This window comes from Strix aluco, chromosome 5 (genome assembly GCF_031877795.1).
Source record: "Strix aluco isolate bStrAlu1 chromosome 5, bStrAlu1.hap1, whole genome shotgun sequence".
Classification (NCBI taxonomy): Eukaryota; Metazoa; Chordata; class Aves; order Strigiformes; family Strigidae; genus Strix; species Strix aluco.
Genome location: NC_133935.1, coordinates 46,227,142 through 46,249,086, shown reverse-complemented (window position 1 = coordinate 46,249,086; position 21,945 = coordinate 46,227,142). Strand labels below are relative to the sequence as shown.

The 21,945-nt window shown below is 43.7% G+C and overlaps 1 protein-coding gene across 1 annotated transcript; it reads right to left on the bottom strand.

Moving 5' to 3' along the window:
- Positions 1-889: 889 nt before the first annotated feature.
- KRR1 (KRR1 small subunit processome component homolog) lies at positions 890-6,985 on the bottom strand. The gene is made up of 10 exons (XM_074827208.1): positions 6,863-6,985; positions 6,131-6,306; positions 5,494-5,628; positions 5,145-5,270; positions 4,970-5,053; positions 4,270-4,326; positions 3,605-3,775; positions 3,358-3,435; positions 3,145-3,238; positions 890-1,534 (listed from the first exon to the last, which is right to left on the bottom strand). The coding sequence occupies exons 1-10, from the start codon at positions 6,945-6,947 to the stop codon at positions 1,392-1,394; spliced, it is 1,149 nt and encodes a 382-aa protein (XP_074683309.1). The 5' UTR covers positions 6,948-6,985; the 3' UTR covers positions 890-1,391.
- Positions 6,986-21,945: the final 14,960 nt, after the last annotated feature.

The following is a 21,945-nucleotide window of genomic DNA, read 5'->3' as shown; positions in this document are numbered from 1 at the left end:
TCCAAGATGGATGTTTGTGACTTACTTATCATATTCTCAGTGAAGTACCTGTTGAAGTAGTATTTTCCCGATTCCACAAGTAATTAAACTGCCGTATATGAACAATGGAGTCCCTAAAAGGATTGAGACCATTTTTTCCTTAAGTGCCAAGAAATGATCACATACCTGAAAGGCACACTAAGGGTAATGTTGCCCCCTACCCTAAAGGGCATTTTAGCTATTTCTCACTGCACACGTACTGGTCATTTAACCACATACATTCTAAATTCTTATTTATACATGTATAAATAAAAGGGCTGTGTTTTCACTCACTAATTCAGCTAAAAGGTCACTAACCTAAAAGCAGTGAGCTGCAATGTTCTAGCATAATCATTTCCCCTGCATGTGAAGGTGATCAAAATTCCAGAACCTGGCAAAAGCACTCCAACACAACCATGAAATTGTGTGGCTCTAACACCTCCTACTCATTACCTTTGTTTCTTCAATATCAGATGTATGAAATAAGTAACATCTGCTCTTCCGGTGAACTTTATTTCATCACAATTTGCCTTTTCAGGCAACTCAACTTCCTCTAAAAAAGGGGAAGGGCCTCAAAAAAAAAAAAAAAAAAAAAAGAGGAACACAATTTCTTAAGTCTTTCTTGCAAGCAAGAAATAAATTAAGAATATATTTAAAGATAATGACTTCATGCTTTCCCTGCAGCACATTCCATGTGGAAAGACACTTGCTCTGAATCACATTCCATCTAACAGACTGCAGGGTAATCCTAATAAATGACAATTTATGAATGGCATCAATTAAGATTATGGTTTGAAGAATTCTCATATGAAGCTGTGAGCTTGTTTCCTGGAAAAGATGTAGGTTCTGCACTATATGACTAATTAAAGGATTTAAGAACAATGTATTAAAATAGTTTATTAACACCAAGACAAGACACCAAAAAAATCAGCTTTTACAGAAACAAAAGCATAATATAGTAATAAATCTTGCCCGTTTTGTAAAAGTTATCACCATAACTGAGGCTGCATATAGTCTGGCAGTCTTTCACAGAATAACCTTAAACTCCTACCGAGTTCTCTGACCCTAATGTTTAACATCCTGCATCAAACTCCTAAATGTTTCTATTACGAAACCTTCCCTTCAGGCAGATGGATATTATCCAAATACACTCTCTTACTTTGTCAAACAGCAGCACAGATTTTCTTCACTAACCTTGGCAATTCTGCACAGCTGCTTTAGGTCTATTAATTAAACTGTACTTATGAAAAGAGAATGACCTTTCTACCTAGTCTTTTCTTGTTCAGATTATACTGACAGCAAGAAGTCTTGAATCTTCCAAGTGTGAAAATGTTCATTAACGCAGGAGAAAAGTGAGCATCTCAGGTGGTGAATTACTTTTTTTTCTTTTTTTTCTTTTCATCTGCTGCCATTTTTAACTTGACTTCTTCCACAGGAAGTGCTCCTAATTTCTTCTTCTTTGCGTTCTTTACCTTTTCCTTGATGGCTTCGATATCAATTTTTTTCTCAGTGGAGGCTACATAGTAAAAAATACAAAGATAACAGACATGAATTTTACCTTTTCTAAATTTTAAGTCTACAAGATGACTTCATATATAAACACAGTAAGCTGCATCCTGTGGCAGTGGTTAGGACTCATGTTCACTCACAATTTTATAAACTACTCTAATAATCATTTTTGTTGAAATTAGTTATTATCCACAAACTTCTTTCAGCAGAATTCTACAGAGAACAGTCATATAAAAAATCCTATACAACTGCATTCGAATACAGACGTCACACTCGGCACACATCCAAGCTACTGTCACCCACTCCTCAGACCACAGATGTACTCCTCTGAAATTAATACAGACACACTCTCTTAGACATAGGCCTATTGGCTTGGTTGGTCTCACATAAGAAGCGAAGAAATTAATTATTGAGTTCTTATACCTGGAGAAGCTTTCATGGTATTTTGTCTTTCTGCAAGTAAGTAAGGTGGTAAGATCCCAAGCATGCCTGTCACATCCTTACACTCTCTCCTTGGCCATCCCTTAATGGCCATGCTTGGAAACAGGACGGGGAAGGGTGGGCTGGGGGAATACGATACAGATCTCTGACCCCTGCATGAAGACCTTTATAAGAGACTTCTACAGGGACCGCCAGAGTACTTAAGTTAAACACTTAATGCTGAGCAACATGAATAACCTACTCTTAAATTCATCTAGATGATGGTATTTCCTCTTTTGGGCATGAGTCATGAGTTTGGATCTGACTCTCCTATCTCACACAGTTAATTCCTACATCTAACAGTGGGTACCAGCTGTCTTCTTTGGTTCTCAGTTCTTCCCTACATACAAACTACTGCTGTTGATTATTGTTGGAAGACTGAATGATTTCAGGTCAAAACACACAGGAGCTAGAAAACACAGTATTTGACATACAGTAAAGTCAATAGCAGGATCACTGAAAATTTACTGCCATCACAAAGAAGTACTGTATAAATGCTGCAGAACACATGTCTTTCAAGAAACATGAACTTTTCAGTTCGGAGGAAGTTGTGTAATATATAGTGCAATAATATGTAGGCAGTATAGCCTACAAAACATACATAGTATATGTAATACAACAAATGAATAGGTAGTATCATCAATGAATCCAGAAAACCGAAAACTTGTGTCTCTAGTGCATAAAAAAACCAAACCAGCTGAGAACACAAGTTCTTACTCTGCACATAGTGTGGTTTAACTTTTAGAAAGGATATGCTATCGTATGCCAACACTTACTTACGGTTTAAGTATTCAAGTACTGCTTTTAGGTTTCTTTTCCTGAACAGAACTGAATGCAAAAGTTATGGCAGCTTCACTACAAGACTAAAAACCAAAAATTGATGTAGCCAGAGCAACCAATTGAGATGGCCGTCCCAGTATCTCCATCAGCAAAATGTTCTACAAAGAATTGTCATTTTATAGGTATAGAATTATGGGCTGCATTATCCTTCTACTGTCCCTGGCAACTCCAGGCATGGGTCTAACCACTAGGAATTTTTTACATGACCTTTCTTATTTCCTCCAGCTGTATCTCTGCAAAATCACTCACCCTAGGAATCAACAGCATGTTTTAGAACAGGAAAAAAAAAATGGTTACCCTTCTTTGTTTTCACAACTGGCTTTTCCTTTGGTGGGATAAAAGCTTTATTTCTTTCTTCTTGTCTTTTCTTGATTGCATCTGCTTGCTTTGCCTAAAGTTACCAATAAAAAGGTCAAGTATCAGTAGAGCAGGGCAAAAGGGACCAAAAAAAAAAGAATTCCAAGTCAGCTGCCAAATGCTTTTTAACTGAGCAGTGGGTTAGAACTTTACCTTTATCTCTTCCACTTGCTTTCGTTTCTTCTGTCTTTCTTTCAAGAAGTATTCACCACTTGCCAATTCTTTATCAATCTGCATGAGACAAGCATCAAGAATCTTTAAGCAATTATGCATTATGAGCCAGATGTATAGTATCAGGAAATTAGAATTTGACAGAAAAGGCCTCATAACCCCTTGTTAGCAAGAACACGATTTCAAGTAGTGGTATATTCCTGCACAACCAAATAAAGTTTCAGCTGACCTGGCTTTCCGGCTGCGGAGGTGGGAACGGTGTGTACTCCTTCTTAGTATTTTTCTTCTTTGGCTCCTTGCGTTTTTTCAAGTTCTTCCGCTTGAACTTAGGCAAAAATCTTTCCCAACTTTGTGACCTTAGTTCAGGATCTTTTGATAATTCCCTTTTGATCATCAAAGTCTTCAGAATGTCACAAAGAAGTTATTAAAAAAAATAGTATTACAGTAGTAGCCAAGAGCTCCAAACTACAAGTTTTACTAAACTTTCTTACAGTGAATATGTTACATCCAAACCTTCCATCTCTCACTTCAGTAACAGTAGAGGGGTTTAATTATGAACAGCAGAACCAAAAAAATACATATGTCTCAAAACAGGGACAGACTGTACTGGAGAAAGTGCCTCAGTTTCAATGAGCAAGCATCAAGCAAACAACTGAAGGGATGAAAGTTTATACACAGTTTTCCTTTGATGTTTTCTCAGATGCTGTTAATGATATTATGGCAACATATCCTGGTAAAACAGAGGTTATCAAAGTCAGGGGTTTTTTAAAGCAGCATACTACAGAAATTCTTAAAAATAGATTACCATATAGAAACATGTAAATTATTAACATACAACTCTGAGCAGAAGTAGTATTTTCTTGTAAATAAAGATGGACAGCAGACCACACTAACCTTAATGTTATATATGGGATGTATATTCTTCATTGTGTCCAGAACAACTTTTCTAACCTGCATTTAATAACAAAGAACAGAAAACTCAGCAAGTATTTCATATTCTTTATGTCTATATATATTAAAATACCAGGTATACTATCTTGTTTCCTCTCCTTGGCCCTGCCCCACAAAGTAGGTAGATTTAAAAAGCTAACGCACATGGTTAACTGGAAGGCACAGCACTTCAGAAGTACCAATAATATTTTTATGTTTCTAATACACTCCAGCATGCCCCACATACATTACTTTCATGTTACCATGGATTTCATGGTGTCATGAGAAACTTGCTTTTGACAAGCATTCTCCTCCTACATAGTTACAAAAAACATACTGGATATTCCTTAATGTCACATACCATTAACTGTGCAGTATTTTCAGTCTTACACCTCATATCCAGAAATACACAAATTCTTGCTGAAAAAACCCCAAAACAGTATTTCACAAATGCTTTTTTACTTCCAAGACCGAAAGATCTGAGTCTAAACAAAATTCAGCAGCTAAGATGCTATGACTATGAACATTCATGTAAATGTAGCTTACTAACACATAGCTGAAAAATCAGTGAAATGCTCCTGAGGCTGCCAGATCTTGCCTCTCGTCTGCCCTCGAGCCAGACACAGAAGTATGCTACACAAACAGCTCATCTGCCTCCCCTTACCTCTTTTAGCCCACTGAAGGGTCCAAGAGCTGAAACAGTGTTGCCTTGCACCATAATATAACAGTTTGTTAACAGTTCCAGAGCCTACACCAAAAAAAGAAATTAAGTGTAAACTGAAGATGTGACACAAATTTGGGTCTAAGAATTGTCTGTTTACTACACCTATTGGAAATACCTTCAGAGTAGATCCTTTTGGTCCAAGAAGTCGTCCTCTTCTTTTTATAAAAGTGTCTCTTTTCCTCACCAGAGAGCCTATTTTAATGATGTCACATGCAACATCATCCTGAAGGATACGAACTGCCTAAAGAGACGAGAAGCAGGCAATATTGTCTGAACGTAAATGTATTATTCAGAAGTCAACAGAATACTTCAGTTTATTCTTCTCATGTCACTTTCAGATATATTTACTTCAAATACATATTTTGTTTTACTTGACTCACTTGAAAATCCCACATTTTGAAAATTCACTATTTTATAAGTATTATGATAGAATTTGATACAAACTTCCAGGATTTAATACAGACCTGTTCAAATGGAACGCTTCTTGCCAGAAGTTTTATTAAATCTCTAGCCCTGATGATTGCATACGGATCAAAAGTCTTCTTCGTGGTAGTGACAGTCATGCTTCCTTCAATTAGATCCAGCGTTGCGTTCACAAACTGCAATATTTGAAAAGAAATAGTGAATCAATCTCTAAGAATCCTGTATCTTTCATCTTTGGCAGTAAGAAGGTAACAAATAGAATGCTACATACTGAATGCAGATCCATTTTCCAAATTTCCTTAAGTGCCTTTCAGATTAAGGAAATTCACACACAGACAGATAAAAAAGACGGAATATATGTGTCACGCAGCCCCAAACACCACCCCCCTCCTCTCCCTGAATTTAGGCGCAACAAAGTTGTCAGTGCCTGGATGACAAGACGCTGCTGCTGAGAGCTTTGCTGACAGCATCTGTAAAGAACTGCAAGTCTGGCTACACAGACTTTCACTTATTTTGATGCCAATAGAAAATGATACTACCAATTCTAAATGCAAGCACAGTAGAAATATATGCAAATACAGTATCAGAAAAGCAACTTGCACTGTTTTTATAAGCTCAAGAAAGACCTGTATCTCCCAAAAGGTAAAACATAGTATCGCAATTGTTAAGTATTTGTACATGTTCACTCAAGGCTTTCTGGACAAGTGGCCAGCACTCTTTCAAGTATGCTTCTCTATACTTCGGGAATAACGTTGCAAAACTGCTTTCTTCCAGCAGCCCTTTGGGATTATCCTCTCTCGTAAAGGCTGGCTCTTTCCATCCATCTGGCACGGTGAGAAGTTCAGATTCATCAACTGTTATAGGTAAAAAAAAAAGTTGTTTTTTCCTCCTTTTTCAATAGTGATTATTACATCTCTTCCCCGTTTAAGTACAAACAAAACAATAACTGAAAGCAGGGACACAAAGTTTTGTTAATACTCTGCTGAATGTTTTGCATTTCTTCTGACTTTAAAGAAATTACTGCTTTAAGTAATTTATTTTAAAAAAGAAAATAATTCCACAACTGAGATATGCGTTGCGGATAGGATATTACACAAGAGCAAGACACAGGCTGAGGCAGCGACCAGAGAACCGTGAGGACGGTCCCACCACAAGGCACCGCGCCCCTCGCACCCAACCGCCGCCTCTATCCTCCCCAGCGCCGCCAGCCGGGAAGCAGCCCGCCTGCCCCACGCTGCCTCTCCGCCTACACGAACCCGCGGCCAAGCTCCTTAGTCCCGGGCTGTTTTCGGAAACCGGAGGGACTGCCGGGACGGGGCAGCAGACCGCGGCCAGGGGGAGACCCTCAGCCCGAGGGCTTCCCCGGCGAGCCGGCTATCAGCCCTGCACGGACCCTCACCCTGCTCCCACCTGTCGCCGCTTTCTTTTTGCTTTTGTTTTTTTGCTTTTCATTTTGCCTTGGCCCAGCCTCGGCCGCCTGGGGAGGATCCGCCATGTCCGCCCGCGCGCCACCCCTCACCCGGCGGCGGAAGCGCCGCGCGCCGGATGGGGAGGGGATGGGAGCCGCGGTGCACGCCGGGAGCCGCAGTGCACGCCGGGAGCCGCAGTCTCGGGGCTCGGCGGGGCTGAGGGGAGCGGGTGGTGGCGGTGTGAGGCGGCGCTGGGCGGACGGGTTGAGCGGTGGCTGCTCGGGTCTTGAGAGTGGCTTTACTGCTTGTGCTCACAACAATACGCCTTCTCCTACTGGGTTGTCCATCCCCGGGAGTTAAAAAGGGAAAATAAAGCCGGTGGGAAGAGGCAGGGGTGCCTGCTCTGCCTGACAGCGAGCGGCAGCGCCGGCCTCTGCTGCGTGGGTGGCGGTCGGTGGCCCTCGGGCGGCGGGGACTGCGGGCTACCTGACAGTCCTCGCTGCTTGCCAACAGAGGAAGTTCCCCCAGCTCTCCATCAGGGTTACTGTATATCAAGGTGTGTTTGCACCTGGGCGACAGTGGCTCTGGTGTAACACAGCACGGTCTGTCTCCAGCCGACAGGGACTGGTTGGGTGCTCACGCTGCTGGAGACCTTGCTCACTTCCCCTGGGTGGCTCCACAGCCCTTCTTGGACTCTGTGCCATTGCAACCACGGGCTCAAATTTAATGCCGCAGTTGAGGTGAGAGGCATATACCAAGTGTCTTCTTTCTTTCATCCTCTTGCACGTGAAACATCTTTTCCAGCCACGTTCTTCAGCTTTGAATTTTCTATTGCTGCTATGCAATGTAAAGGAAAAAAGAACCAGCATCATCAAAATGTACAGTGAAGTAGATTGGTAAATACTTGAAGTGCTTCAGTGCTTATAACTAAAGAGAATGTGTTCCTGATGAGACCTAATTATTCAGCTGAATAACCCAGTCTAAGGTTCTCTGGGGGATGCTCTGCATCCTCCTTCCTCCTCCTTTCTGTACCTGTAACTGAGCATTTTCTTCACTAAAAAAACCAAGAATGTGCCTACTTCACTCTCTTCTATGGGCACCATGAAAAGCCAATGGAGTGAAAAACTGGAAGAGACCTTTAAGAGCTAGAACACCTGCACTTCTGAGGCAGGACGGTGTTGTCCTTGGCTGCTGTTCATCAGACCTGTTCATAAAAGCCTGCACTCTACGGTGTTTAATTACCATCATGATGAGAAAGATATTCCTATCATCTGATCTACACATAAATAAAATATTAATTCAAAAATCAGTTTTGACCCACCCAAACTATTCTTTGAATCTGACTGCTGTCTTTCCTAGCCTGCTCCATCTCCCAGCCCTGCGCCAGCACCATCTCCCACAATGAACAGGACACCAGGATCCCTTCCGCATGCAAGTTTGCCATCGAGCTGATGCATGATTTTAGCCATTTTTTTTAATTTCTCTCTGTCCACATCCTTTGAACAGGGAGGCCGCTGTGGGAGCACTTGGGCCCGCGAAGGACAGAATGTCCCTTGATGGGGCTGCGAGAGGCTTGGCGGTGCGCACCATCTCTGCTCCGAAATGGCACATCGAGTATTCACCTTCTGCTCTGAGGACAAAAGGGAAAAAAGCGGGAAGGGGAATCGGGGAGGCCCCGCAGCAGAGGGGTGCTGGTGGGTCGCTCCGGCCGTTTGGGGTGGTTGGTTACCCATCCCCGGTCCCGCTAGATGGCAGTGACCGCCGCGCTGAGTGGAGCATCCCAAACGGAACTGCAGCCCCGGCTGGGGTTTCTGCTTGAGGGAGGAGATAGGGAGAGATGGAAGCCATGGGCACCGTGCTCCCCTCTGCCCGCGCAGCCCTGCCGTGCGTGGAGAGGCCGGGGCCCTGCTCCTGCCTCGCCTGGCACCCGGCTGTGGATGCTGTAGGCGACTGACAGAAAGGTGCAGGTGCCCCTGGGCGAGCACAGGGTGGCAAATTTGCTTCTCTCAGCTCTTGGACACAGAAGTCTTCTGGGTTGGTATCCCTCTGTGCTGCGCAGCCTTTGAGCACAGGACGGGGGTCCTGCCTGGGCGGCACCCGGTGGATGCGACGGCAGGGCTGGGGGGGCTCGAGGAGGCGTTTTCTTCTCGGGAAGGTAGCGCATGAAGTGCATGGCATATGTCTTGCTGAAAACTGGCCAAGTGTTGTGGAAGTGCAGCAAAGCAGAGTTGGGAAGAGTTTGAGGGAGGATAATTTGTTTAGTTCAGCACTTGCTTATAGCCTGACTCCTCCTATGAGTAGGATGCAACCCACCAAAAAATCACAGGAGTGGGCTGTGGAAGGGGCATGCTGGCAGCATTCGGCAGTGGGAATCAGCATCCTGGCTGGGATGAGATGGGAGAAGTAGAGAGGCTGCAGACCATGGAGAGTCAAGAGTGTGAAGACAAATTACAGGCTTCAGGGAGAGAGAAGAGGGACCCCAAGGGAGAGGTGTGGCGAGGAGGTGGCACAGCCGAGGATCTTTGTAGTAGTGCTGGCTATGAGCAGTTTTCAAGGTCAGAGGAAAGGTCTCTGGTGAGATACACCACCTTTTTCATCAACCTACAGACCTCTCAGGCCTGCTCTGGGTATACATCTCATGCCTCTGCAGAGGCAGTGACAGAGCACTCATGTGCCTGCTCATTTCTTGCACCCCATCCCCTGCACCAGCTGCTGTTGCATGGGGGTCATGGAGCTCCCCAAGCCTCTGTGCTGGAGAAAGAAAGAGCTGCTCAGGGTAAGGGGGCAAGACACTGACACCTTGTGGCATCCAGCTTCTCTGATTCAAAGGATGGATAACCCTCGCTGGTGCAGCACAACACTGAAGTGTACCTTTGCCCAATCAAGACAGGTCCACTAAAAATAATAGGAAACGGAGGCAGTCATGCTAACAGACTTGGAAGCTGTGATTCAGGGAGGTCCCTCATATCCTCTTCTGTCTGATTCTTTGAAGGAGACAGTATTTTTTCATCTTTTCTCTTACCTTGGGATCTGTGGTCTGGTCGGATATGAGAAAGCCACTTCCCTAATTCCTGGCCGGGACAGGATGCTCCCACAGACCCACTCTGCTCCTCCGGGCAGCCTTCTCAGGCTCCAGACAACAGCATGTTTATATCATTTTTATTAGTCACTGCTCAAATGCAATAACCAGCCACCGCTCGTCTGGCAGGGTGAGGACAGCTAGCCGGGGGAACAGCGGCTGCTGAGGGCCGGGGGACTGACAGCTGGTGTCTAGGTGACTCCGGCTGGGCTGTGCCGTGACGGGGATGCTGCGGCCCCGCAGGAGCGGGGTCCCCCCCCCCTGCTGGTTTGGCACCTGAGCTCCTAGGCAGGAGGGGCAGAGTGAGTGCCAGTGTGGTGGTGGGGCACAGCTACTGCAGGGCCGGTGGCATGCAATGCCGCTGCTATTCCCTGCCCTCAACCGCCCTGGCTCCTGGGGTCTGCGTGCCCTCCCAGCTCTGCCAGCACCAAGAGACAACGTGTTTTCTGCAAGCAGCTTTCACTGGCAGTGTGTACCGTCGTCATTGTTGTAACAGCCCAGTATGGGATGGAGATACCCAGCTGCAAAGGGCTCCTTTGAAGACCGTTGTCTGAATATACAGATCCCAGCCTAGCAAGACTCCTATGCCTGCTGAACCCATTGCTGGGCTTTGGGGGGACCTGGGTCAGTTCTGTGTGTGCATATACGTGCAAGCATTTTTTCCTGTTAAAATAAAGCGAAGGAATGAAACAGCACAACCACACAGGCTTCCTTGCATGCATTTCAGGCTATATGATAAAAAGGGCAAAGCACTGCTGTTAGAGTGAAGGTGCCTCTTTATTATGCAGCGAAATAATTATTTCCCAGTCAGTAGATAGGATTCCAGCCACTTGGCACTTTCTTGCATGCCATTTTCCAATCCAAAAGAGCAACTTGGGATTTTGTGATAATTCAAGCAATCAGATGAGCTCATGCATATGGCATTCATTCACTAGAAACACCACACAGATCCCATTCAGCCTCAGCACTCTTAAATCCATGTGACACTTTTATCTATTTATAAACTTTTAACAGCAGGTTATGATTGTTATGCAAGCCATTTTCCAGGGATTAATAAGCAGCTTGTTTTGATGACAGCAAGAAGGGCCATTAACTGCTTTGGGACAGTCATTAATCTGTAGTAAATGCTCAGCATCTGGATCATTTCTACATAATTAAATAATCAATACTGCCTTTTGATTCAAATATCTGGAGAATTGTATTTTAAATTTATCTTGGCTTAGGGTGTTCTTAATTCTTTTAGTTTACAAGAGGGCAGGAAACAGGCCCACAGGCAAGCGAGAGCTTCTGGTGTGACTGGCTCTTATATTATCAGCTAATTCTTACAAAACCTCTCAAATGAGCAAAATATACTTCAAACTATCCTCCAAAATCTATTAATTGGACTGGATGGAGAAAAAATAACCACAAATGTGTTGTCCTTTTTCTGTTAATATAGAGTTCTTTCATTATCGGAACAAAATCATGTCTTTGAGTGATCCAGCACTGGGAGGTAGCCTAGCAGAATTAAAATAATAAAACAGAAGCTCCCCCTGCCCAGCCACCTCCAGAAAAGTCCCTTTTGATTCATTCCCCATCTGGCTAACATGACCTCTGTGCCCTCAGGCGGATGGGGTTATGGTCTTCATTTTTCTTTCCCCTCTCCTCCTCCCTCTCCCTCTCTCTCTCTCTGGGCAGTGGTGTAAGTCACTTCTCTGGTTTTGTTTTGTTCTCATCTTTGCTGTCAAGTCCAGTGATCTGCAGAGGTGCTGATAGATGAAGGTAATGGTGCCCATCACAAAGCTTGTCAGGCAAGAACCACACCGCAGTGGTGCTGCTGCCTTCTTCGTGGAGAGCTAGGGAATTCCCAAGCAGGCAGAATTCATCATAAGTGAGAAGAGGTAAGTGGAAGTCAAAACCATGAATTTCAAAAGAAAGAAAGAGACTTACTGTATTGTCACAGGATCATATGCTAATTTCTATCCTTTGAGCTATCTTTTCACCAGATAACAAATCTGCATCTTACTACAAGGACATGATGGACGAATAACAACTCCCCTTCACTGTTAGTGGGGTTAGAAAAAAAGCAAACACGCAGTCAGATATCTATTCATACTTTGAGGCTGGAAAGACAGGAGGAAGATTTTGCAAGAAATAAAGAAGAATGTCACTGACCCAATAGCAAAGCTTTCAGAAGTAGCTACCATGAAGACACTTGTGAAGTCAGACATGAAAAAATAAAGAAGAGTGGCCATCATAAATTCAGCTCAGCTAAGGGATAGCTGAGTTTGTGAGAGCAAAAGCTTCCTCTTGAAAGAGAGCAGAGAGGAAAGCATGTGATGAACCCTAAGAGGAACAGGGAGCTGGAAAATGAGAGGACTGCAAACCATAAAAGCATCTGAAAGGTCTAGCTGGAAAAGCAAAGCAAAGATAATGTTTGGCACAAGGAAGAACACAGGATAAGAAGGAAGAACCAATGGGTAAGAAAGATGATAGTTTTGTCTGGGGAAAGGCTTGCAATGAAATTCCTGTCAATTTGGGGACAAGAGAGGAACGAGAGACAAACTGGGACAGGAATTTAGTATCATTATGAAATCAAAGCAGCATGTTTAGATCAAAAGGTCTTTGGAGCTGGGCACGTGCCTAATCATGTATTCATACAGTGACTGACAGAATGAGGCTTTTGTCTTGACTTGAGCCTCTGGGAGTTGTCAGAAAGCAATCACCACACCATCACAAGCTGTGCCAGGCCCTCCAAGTTACACACAGGAGAAGAAAAGCGGGAGACTGAAGGCAAGTGCTGGTCAGGGGTAGGTGTATCGGAAGCTGGGGAGGAGGAAGGCAGGGGGCTGAGGAAGGCAGTGGGAGGAAATGCCTATATCAGAATATTGGTCCAAAGCCTCAGAGAGGGGGAGAGTCAAGCAGGGATTCGAAAGTGATCACTCCCATCTGCTTTAGAAAGTCTCCCACATAGCGCGGAGAGCAATCACACGTTCCCAAAGGCCCAGCAGGGACAGCTAACGGAGATTTCTCCAGCTGTCTCAGTACCCATCCTATTTAGGTAATGCCTAACAGGCTGTGCCTGCCAGGGCAGAGCTGGTCTAATGGCTCTCAGCTCCCCAAAGGTGTCCTTGTCACCCGTGGATAGCTGTTGCAGGAGAGCACCACGTGGGGACCGGGACCCCACAGGCTCAGATCTGCGGCAGCATCACAGGGTCCCCTCTGCCACTGCCTCTCCCAGCCCCTCTGCAGTGCGTACCTGGGGAACCACAGGGAAAGGAGCTGCTGCTTTCCGAATCAGGTCAGGAGAAGTGTCCACAAGCCCCCATCCTCACTGATACAGCCCCGTGCCAGGGCACTGCCAGAGCAGCAGAAGGGGATCTGCTGTGCTGCTCCCTGTAAACTTGCAAAGAGCAGACCCTTTCTCAAAGGTGTACGGCACCGCGGGGCTGTGGATTGAAGCTGGAATTTCCAAAAAAAAGGTTGTTAAAATAATTTTAAAGTCATGCCAGAGCAACCGGAGTTTGAGCACGGCTTTTCTTTAGGAATTCATAACAATGCTTGTGTATGTTATTCTGAAACACACAGATAAAACACTCCCTAGGTCTATTTTTCTCTTGTACTAGAATCCGGACATTATTATGCAGTTTTCCACTATAGCAATATTACAGCAGAATAAATAGCTCTGCTATACACGAAGGGGAATCCTATTACATCTTCAGTAACTCTCAGTAAGCATCATCGCTATTATACCAATTGAAGAGACAGAAAACAATTTTTAATTAAAAATATTTATAGCAGGCATAATACCAACTGCCAGTTTCACTATCCAGTGAATGCATTTTGCAGCTGGTACTAATTCTCTCTTATTTCCACGAGGTTAGCTAATATCAGCTGTTCATTAAGCAGAGGACATTTCAGGAGTATCCATATTATATGCTGTAACTAACTGAGAATTTCTTCCTTTGACAGATTTTAGGAAATCAAGATTGCTTTGCTGTGTTATTCTGGGACTTCATAATAGAGAGGTCATTTCCCAGTGATCTGAGTGGGCTGCATCATCAGTTTTATTCAGATCAATCCTACAAACTGCTTTCCAGCAGATAAGAACATTTTAATTAGCAATATGTCTTTTGTCTTCTATCTGCAGTGGAGTAGGGATTGGGAAATTGATTTCAGCACGCCCTTTATTTTACTGGGAGAGCAGCATAATCAGAAGGTGTCAGCAGAACCACAGGCAAATTAATTTCGAGATACAGAGCTTCGCACAGCCAACTGCACGACTGCTCTTCACGCTGAGTTTGGCCGAGCTGTGCAGGCGAGCTCACGGCTGCTGACGGCACCAGGTGCTCCAGGGGCAAAGTCTGGTAAGTCTTGGGTGAAGGGCATGATAGCAATGGGCTGGCTCACCCTGAAACACTCTCACGCTTTCTGTGCCAGAGAGCACATAAGACCTCAGTTCTTGTCCTGGTTAGATGTATATATCAGTAAATGTGCTTATGTGTATCTGTAGGTGATGGCCAGCTGGCCCTAGGAGTAGTAAGAACAGCTATAAGCCTGCAGCTTCTGCTGCAGTCATAACTCAGGCTCAGAGGAAACCAGCAGGCAGGGAATGGGGTGCAGAGGAGCCCTATTCCCACATATCTCCCTTCCTCCTACCTCTCTGTGCCAGAGGATGCGTGTCTGAAATCTGCAGCTGAAACAGTGTCTCCACCAGTTTTGTGCCCATGGGAAGCTCTATCCCCATAAATGCGAGGATTCAGTGGAGTCCATTTGTCCTTGGTTCACATTCATGTAGTTCAGAGGGGACTTGGAGCGCTGAAGGCTCCAGCCCGTAAAATCTAATACAAAACTTCTTGTTCACTGTATTCACCCCAGGATAGCCAGCAACTCAGCCAGCAAGGAAATCCCCCAGTGATTTATCAAAGTAGCAGCTGGGAACTGACAAACCAAGAGGCTCATCATAACCTGGCTTGTGACTTGCTAAATCCCATATGGTTATTGTTTTTCACTTTAAAATATTAGCAGTGGTTTTCAAAACCTTGAATTTAGCAAGCTGTGTTTCATAATTGTGAAGATCAAACCCCGTTTGAATCTGTGAAGTAATTTACAACATGCTTATCCTTCCACCCACAATAGATTTTACAGCAATTTCCCCTGGCCCTGATTCCCACTGGCAGCAGAGGAGCCCAGGGGACCCAGCTGGAAAGGCAAGTGATGTGAAATGGTGGAGGGGGCCATCCGTAATGGGAGCAGAGGCTGTCCCAGGAGGTGATTCAGAACAAGAGTTTAATACAGGGAGGTGCTCTGAGTCGCTCCCACGGGAGCTTGCCTTGTTCCACTGCCTACAGACTGACCTGCGAAGAGCAGCTGCTGTTGCTTAATTAGCCTTTGTGAATATTCTGCTTTAATCCATCTTTAAAGCTTGCGAAAGCCTAGCATGTCCGTGTGCTGATCTTGCTCTAGGCAAGCACTGTGCCAGTCATCAACAGCCTCAAGAAGCCGAGATCCACCAGCTCCGTATGGGAATGTCCAAGCTGTTATATCCATTTTCTTTTACCTACAGGAAAATCAGTCTTTCAATCATCCAAGGACTGAACCTGTTCCTACACAGATGGTAATAAAGGCTTCCAGAGCACTTTGGACTGAGCATATGGATACAGTCACCACAGCTGTCCCAGATCTGACTTTCTGAGTAGTTATGATATCCTAGGCTAGCTCTGATTTTAGCTGTTCCCCTCAGTATTTTGTGGAGGTGAGCACTGTGCATTTGAGCGAGCTGTTTATTTCCTAATGGTAGCAAGCAAAGTTTCACTGAAAACCCTCTAGAAAGGCAGTCTCCGAACAAGTGAAACAGCAGAGAGTGAAGCATTCCTTCTCCTGCTACTCATCTTTTTGGTCAGCTGTGCATGAAATGGCATATGGAAAAGCAAACCCTTATTTCCCCCAAATGTTTTGTCTGGGTTTAAGTGGAGTTCATAGGTTAAATAATGGTGAGTTTGCACCAGCCCTGGCAAAGGGGAGCTAGACAGTGTAGTCTACAGTGAGCTTGAGGACCTGGGTATCCATTACCAGATCTGCTACTAAGATTGACCAACCAATTTCCTTGCCTGAACTGTAAAATTTTAAGGTCAGGAACTTTCTGTAAGTATGTGTTTGTACAGGAGGGCAATTTGAGATGATCTTGTGTGAGGTACAGCTGCAACACAGACTGCTGGCTGCTGAACACTGAATTTGTCGTAAAGTTGTATCTGATGCAGAAGGAAATACAACAGAGCTGGTGGGTAGCAAAGTAGCTGTTGAAATAACCATTTCAAATAAAATGTCACAGACTGAAGTTTGATTGATAAAATTTCATTTTTGCATGCCACCAGCCAGAAGAAAAGAGCCCATCTGTTCTCCAAGCATTGCACATTGTTAAGCAAACTGCTTGCAGCTTGGCAGATCAGAACATTAGAAGAAAAAAAAAAAAAAGCCAACCATAAATGAGCGTGAATACAAGATGAGTCATTGAAGTTTGCCCAAAAGCAGCATAAAAATGGTGGTTCTTGCCAGGAAGTTATGCCAGGGTATTCTCACGGGCTTGGCTTGCCAGGGCGGGCAGGCAGAGAGAGAAAGTGGCGGGGAATAGGGGTGCATTCTTCCGCCGCCGAGGCTGGCGAGGGCCGCTTGGCTGCACGCTGTGGGGAGAATGTGTGTGTTTGTCTTTGCAGACAAGGGGCATCATTATCACATATCTCAGCAGGGTTGTAGATGTCAACCAATAATTGGTTTTATTTAGAATATGATGTCCAACTGGTGAATGAAGCATTTTGGGTGTCCTGGAAAGATTTTATATACAAACCAGCTGGAATCCCATTGACAGGAACAGCCTCTTCCTTTCCCTCGCCCCCCTCCCCATTACTTTCAGTCAGACAGAGCTGGAAATGACTGAGAGGAGCTCCAAGAAGCCTGTGCCTTTGAGCAGTAAAGTCTACTGGTGCTAAACATCTGACACTTGTTCATTAAGAGAGACCCGGGCAAGCATTTCATCGTTGAGATGAGTATTTAATACATGAATGGGAAGCAAGAAAACATATTTGTGGCCATTTCAAAAGGCTGTCATGCAAGGAGACTCCAAGTCTGAGCAAGTTGGAAGAGCTGCAGGGTGCTTTGGAAACCCCTCAAATGAACTCACACTTGCAAAGCACAAAGTTGCTGTTGCAGCTTCCAAAGAAAAGTGAGAAGTGGAGTGAGCAGTCAGGCGTGGGGCAGTCAGCAGGTGCCGGGCTCCAGCCTTCCTTTAGCACAACTGCTAGGTTATAGGGAAGGGGGGACCTTACACAGCTTCCCATGTAGAGCATCACAGCTGCACCCACCCCAAAATAATATGACGTTAGTCCCATCACTCCATAGCTGCATGAGTGATGTGCTAGGATTTTCCAGAAACAGAAAATGACAGCTCGTCCGGATAGCTGTAGTTCAGCTCATGGCCAATGCTAGATAGATGCATCTTCTTTACTGTGGAAATCTACCATTTGTTCAAGGAAAATTATTAAATGTAAATATATTCAGAACAAGAACTGAAAATGAGTGAGGACCTCGAATAGATGGAGATAGAAGAATGTTTCGAATGAGACAAAAAAGGGCAGAAACTTTCATTAAAGTGCTTTTTCTCTGCTTTTGGAAGATGCAGGATGCTGGTTCCTGTAACAGGAGCAGAGTATGTCTTCTGCACCCCAAGTGTCCCAAAAGAGCTGGCTGAGAAGGGAATGATTTTTTGGTGGCTTTGTAAGTACCAGAAAATTTAAACTCTGTAAGTACAGAAAATTTAAAGCAAGATTGTGATGTGCTAATTGAACAGGACAAGTAGGAGGTCACTGGTTGAAAGCTATAGCCTGGCTGGCTGATTTCCACCCTAGGTAAAACCATGGAGAACGAAACCACTGATGTGAGATACAGTGACAAAAAAGGTGTACATTTAGTCACTGACACCAGACGTGTATAAGGGCAAACTGGCATTATTCAACATATCTTTCATTTTTCCAGTTTTTGTTATTGCTAATAAAAGGCAATTAATGGACACACAACAGACTTCTAACCCATACACACTGTAATAGGCTAGCTGGGTGTTATCTCAGGAAAACCCCACCAACATCAACAAAAAACCCCACAACATAATACAGGACACAGCCAGTGGGTTAAGACCCCCCTGATTAACAATGAGGAACTGTCATGAAATCAATGGCCAGATTTTGGATTCAATCAGTGTAGGACCATGGCAGTGGTTTTTTTGAGCAGCTAAATGCAATTACAAGAACACTGCAAATCCAATGTGTGGAGGATACCCCCATTGCAAAGGAAGTACGCAATGATATGGCAGTCATGCGGAGTGAGCTGGGGCACTTGCTCAGCTCGAGTCACCCAAACAAGAAGTATTTTGACACAAGGCAATGCAAAACCACACATCTAGGAAGGAAGAGTGCTGGCTCGACCTGCACGGTGGGACACAGGACCCTGGAAAGAAACGACTCTGTGTAGTTTTTGGGAATTAAAAGAGAATAAACAGTACAGCTGAAGTGCTCAGAATAAAAACATGGATATATGACACCAAAAAAAAAATGGTATATAGCTATATGGACAAGAAAATAGTGAGCAGTACACTGACACAAATGCTTATATACAACAGTGGCGAGGTGATCTTGGAAACCTGTGTCAAGTTAGCAACTACGTTTCTTACAGACTTGCAGAAGAGACCCCCCAAATAATTGGAACACAGGAAAATTGCCAAAACCTCTGAGGAAAATGTAATTTACTTGTCAAAATCTGTAGAGAATGCTTCTATAGGGTCCCAAATACCTACTATTAAGGAGGTATTAATTCAGATAAAGGAATCAATGATAATATTCAGATTATCAATAGATAATAGTTACCAGTTTTAGGTAGCAGTTTTTACACAAATACATGTTTCAAAAAGAAGGATGATTATCAAAGGGTTGAAATATAAATGGTTTCTCCAGTTCCTGATGGCATCTGCTGAAGTTTTGGTGCCTTTCTGGGTGATAAGCTTTAGTCTAACACAAGTTATTTAGTTCAATATATGGACACTCAAACAAAATTTAATGATCTGTTCTTTGCAGGTGATTGTGCTACATTTAATAGTCCTTTCTTGCCTTCAGATCTGTGACCCTCCCAGTTCCCTCCCCATACTGCTCTGCACTTTAAGGTTTGCACCGTGGAAACCACATAGAGTAGAAAATATCCTTGTAAATCACTGTGGTTAAGCAGTATTTCTTATTTAGGATTTGAGATCATTTTCAAATCAGGAGAGAGGAAACAAAGGGAGTCAGCAAGAAAGACAAGACATACCAATAGCAATAGCAAGCGCTGGGATTATTAGGGCCATGGACACCCAGCAAGCTCACTGGCAGCAACTGACACTGCCAATCTCATGGGTCAGATGACCCCGTTTCAGCATGTGCTGGACTGAGACATCCTGCCTAAGTGGTCTCAAAGCCTTTTACTGTAGGTTTGGGCTGTGTGCTGATTCTGTTATCGGGTTTAAGAGCAGGAACTGTGGTCCTGCCAAAATTAGATAAGGGTTAAAAAAAAGAAAAGGGCACCAGCAGACACTGCTATCAAACAGAGTGCTTGCTTGTGCTCTGACACTGTTGGAAATCATCAGCAAATTAGGTATAAAAGGAACAGGCAGGCAGCATGTTCCTAGCTGAACTGCTATAAATGTCACAGCATTTGTATTGACACCACAGGCTGCTTCATCACAAAAAAAAAAAAAAAAAAAGGAAAAAAAAGGAAGATAATATTGTGAAGAGGATTGTTTTTCAAATGAGAAAAGACAAACATACTTAGCAAGATCTACCCTATCTACCCAACAGGAATCTAATAATCAGACTATAATTGGATGATGGCCAAAAGATGATTGGAGCTGAATGGCTAAATAGTAACTCTACATCACTAATAAAAAATACTTAAAACATATAAAGTGTCTTATACCAAAGAGTAAATGAGAAGAAGATAAAGATGTGAAAGAGTTTGAACTGTTTATTTAGATTAGACAATCCTTAGAATTGAATGAAAGATGGGCAAAAAAAAGCTGTAACACAGGGAAACATACTGTGTTGCTGTAGGGTTGATGCTCTTCCGTGGTCTTAAGGATCTCCTTATTCACTGCTAGCAAAAAAGGAACGCTTCCCATTAGGTCACAAAACCCAGCAGTTTCTCTCTTGCTGCTTCCTCAGTATCCAAAAGAGCAGTTCACCAGAAACTGTAAGTGACGGCTATTTCAGCTCATCAGTTTTAAAGGGAAAATTAAATTTTAAAAGTTCTCCTTCAGTAGCTTGGCTGAAACATGGCTTTCTACAGACAGCCTTATCCAACATGCTCACAAGCACCTGCTGCTTCACAAACCCAGGCAAAATTCTCCTGGTTTCAGATGTGATCAATTCAACAGTTGAGACGGGTTTGCAAAGCTCTCAGTGCCCTAGGTAAAACTCCATTGTGTTTCAGGGCAGATACTGGATGATGCACAGAGACTCAGGAGTCATTGCGACTGCAAAATCAGAGGGATAAACACCATGGGAAATACTGGCAGCTGAGGTGAAATGGTGTCCTTGAGAACCAGCAGTATTCTGCAATCTCTGCAAAAGTCTCCAGAGTACTTCGGCATCCCTTGATCTTTTGGTGAATGAAGATGCAGGATGAGGCTGGTTTCTGCATAGAGCAATGTAAGTCAGAAAAAGGACCCCAGACTGGTGAAGGCATTTTATGAAATCTCAGCAAGGTAACATCTGCCCATTCAACAAAGCTGTGCATGGTTAAAAAGACTCCTACGTTGTTTTGAATACTGCAGTGCATCATTTATTCCTTCTCATCCAGGAGGAAACTTCTCTCTATAATTTATGAGACTGTGTTCAGTAACAAGCAGGCTGTGACATCTCTATGGGAAATGAGGAACCTTAGAGCAGGTACCAGCTCATGAATAATTCCTGTAGCACACAAGAAGGAGCAGCAAGGACATTTTATGTACCCCTTCAAACATCCCTTCCAGAGCTCTTATCTCTGCTTCAGAGAAGTAAAGTTGTGGCATACATTGAAATGGGATGATATTTTGGTGCAGGAACATTTTCATACCAGATCCTTAAGTGAGGAGAGAGTGTGACTGTGCCTGCCCACTCCTACAGCAAGGACATTTCCTCTCATGAGCCCAGTTTGGCTGCCCTGCCTAGCCAGTGGGTCCTGCTCCAGTTTTGGTCTTCAGATTTATTCCACTTGCATCAGAGGGCTCAAGGGCAATTGTTTTTTCCTCAAAGATTCTGTCCACCCAGATCCATGACTTCTAGATGTGGAAGACAGCGAGAGGCATCTTCAGAGGGCAGGACATATGAGTAGACTCATTTCAACCAAAGTGTTTCTAATCAGTGGCTTTAATTGCAATATAAATTAGCAGCAAAACACTTTCCTTTAAATAAGTGATTTGAATCTTGTTCTGCATTTCTTCTCTTTGAGGTAGACCTCACTGATTACTAGACACAAAGGGGTGTTGATTTGGAGTTGTATATGGTCTTTGCACCGAATTTGGCATTTGTTTTTGCTATCCAGGACACATGGCGAACATATTTAAGCCATTACACAACTTAACATACCTTGCTTAGGTTCTTCATTTTATATAACAGGGAACAGCAAATGAAAAATAAAAGAGGCAACTGGTTTTTGCATCCTGCTGTTTCTGGATGGAAAGTGGCATTTAATAAAAGTGTGGGAATTGAAAGTATGGTAAATTTGTTTCATATGTATCATTTACTCTTCTCAAATTACATTTTGCACTGGAAATTAATGGCTTGGCTACTGAAAGCCTTATCCATAGTCAAGGATTTTAAACAACTAAAGCAAAGGAAAGCAGATATTCCTTCTGTACCTGGAGAAGAGGCTGCTGCTGTCAAAAGCTGGTACATCTCCTCAGTAAAACCCTGGTTCAAGGTGGTCAGCTGTGACTCTCCTTCTTCTAGACCTCCAACTGTCTTAAGGTC

What these genes read in the sequence shown, in the direction of transcription:
- KRR1 (XM_074827208.1), bottom strand. Translation starts at nt 6,947, where the DNA reads ATGGCGGATCCTCCCCAGGCGGCCGAGGCTGGGCCAAGGCAAAATGAA. An exon ending in AGAAAGCCTTGAGTGAACAT is followed by an intron (nt 5,629 to 6,130) that starts GTACAAATACTT and finishes CAAATATTGCAG; the next exon opens with TTTGTGAACGCAACGCTGGA. An exon ending in CTCCGCAGCCGGAAAGCCAG is followed by an intron (nt 3,436 to 3,604) that starts GTCAGCTGAAAC and finishes TGTCTCATGCAG; the next exon opens with ATTGATAAAGAATTGGCAAG.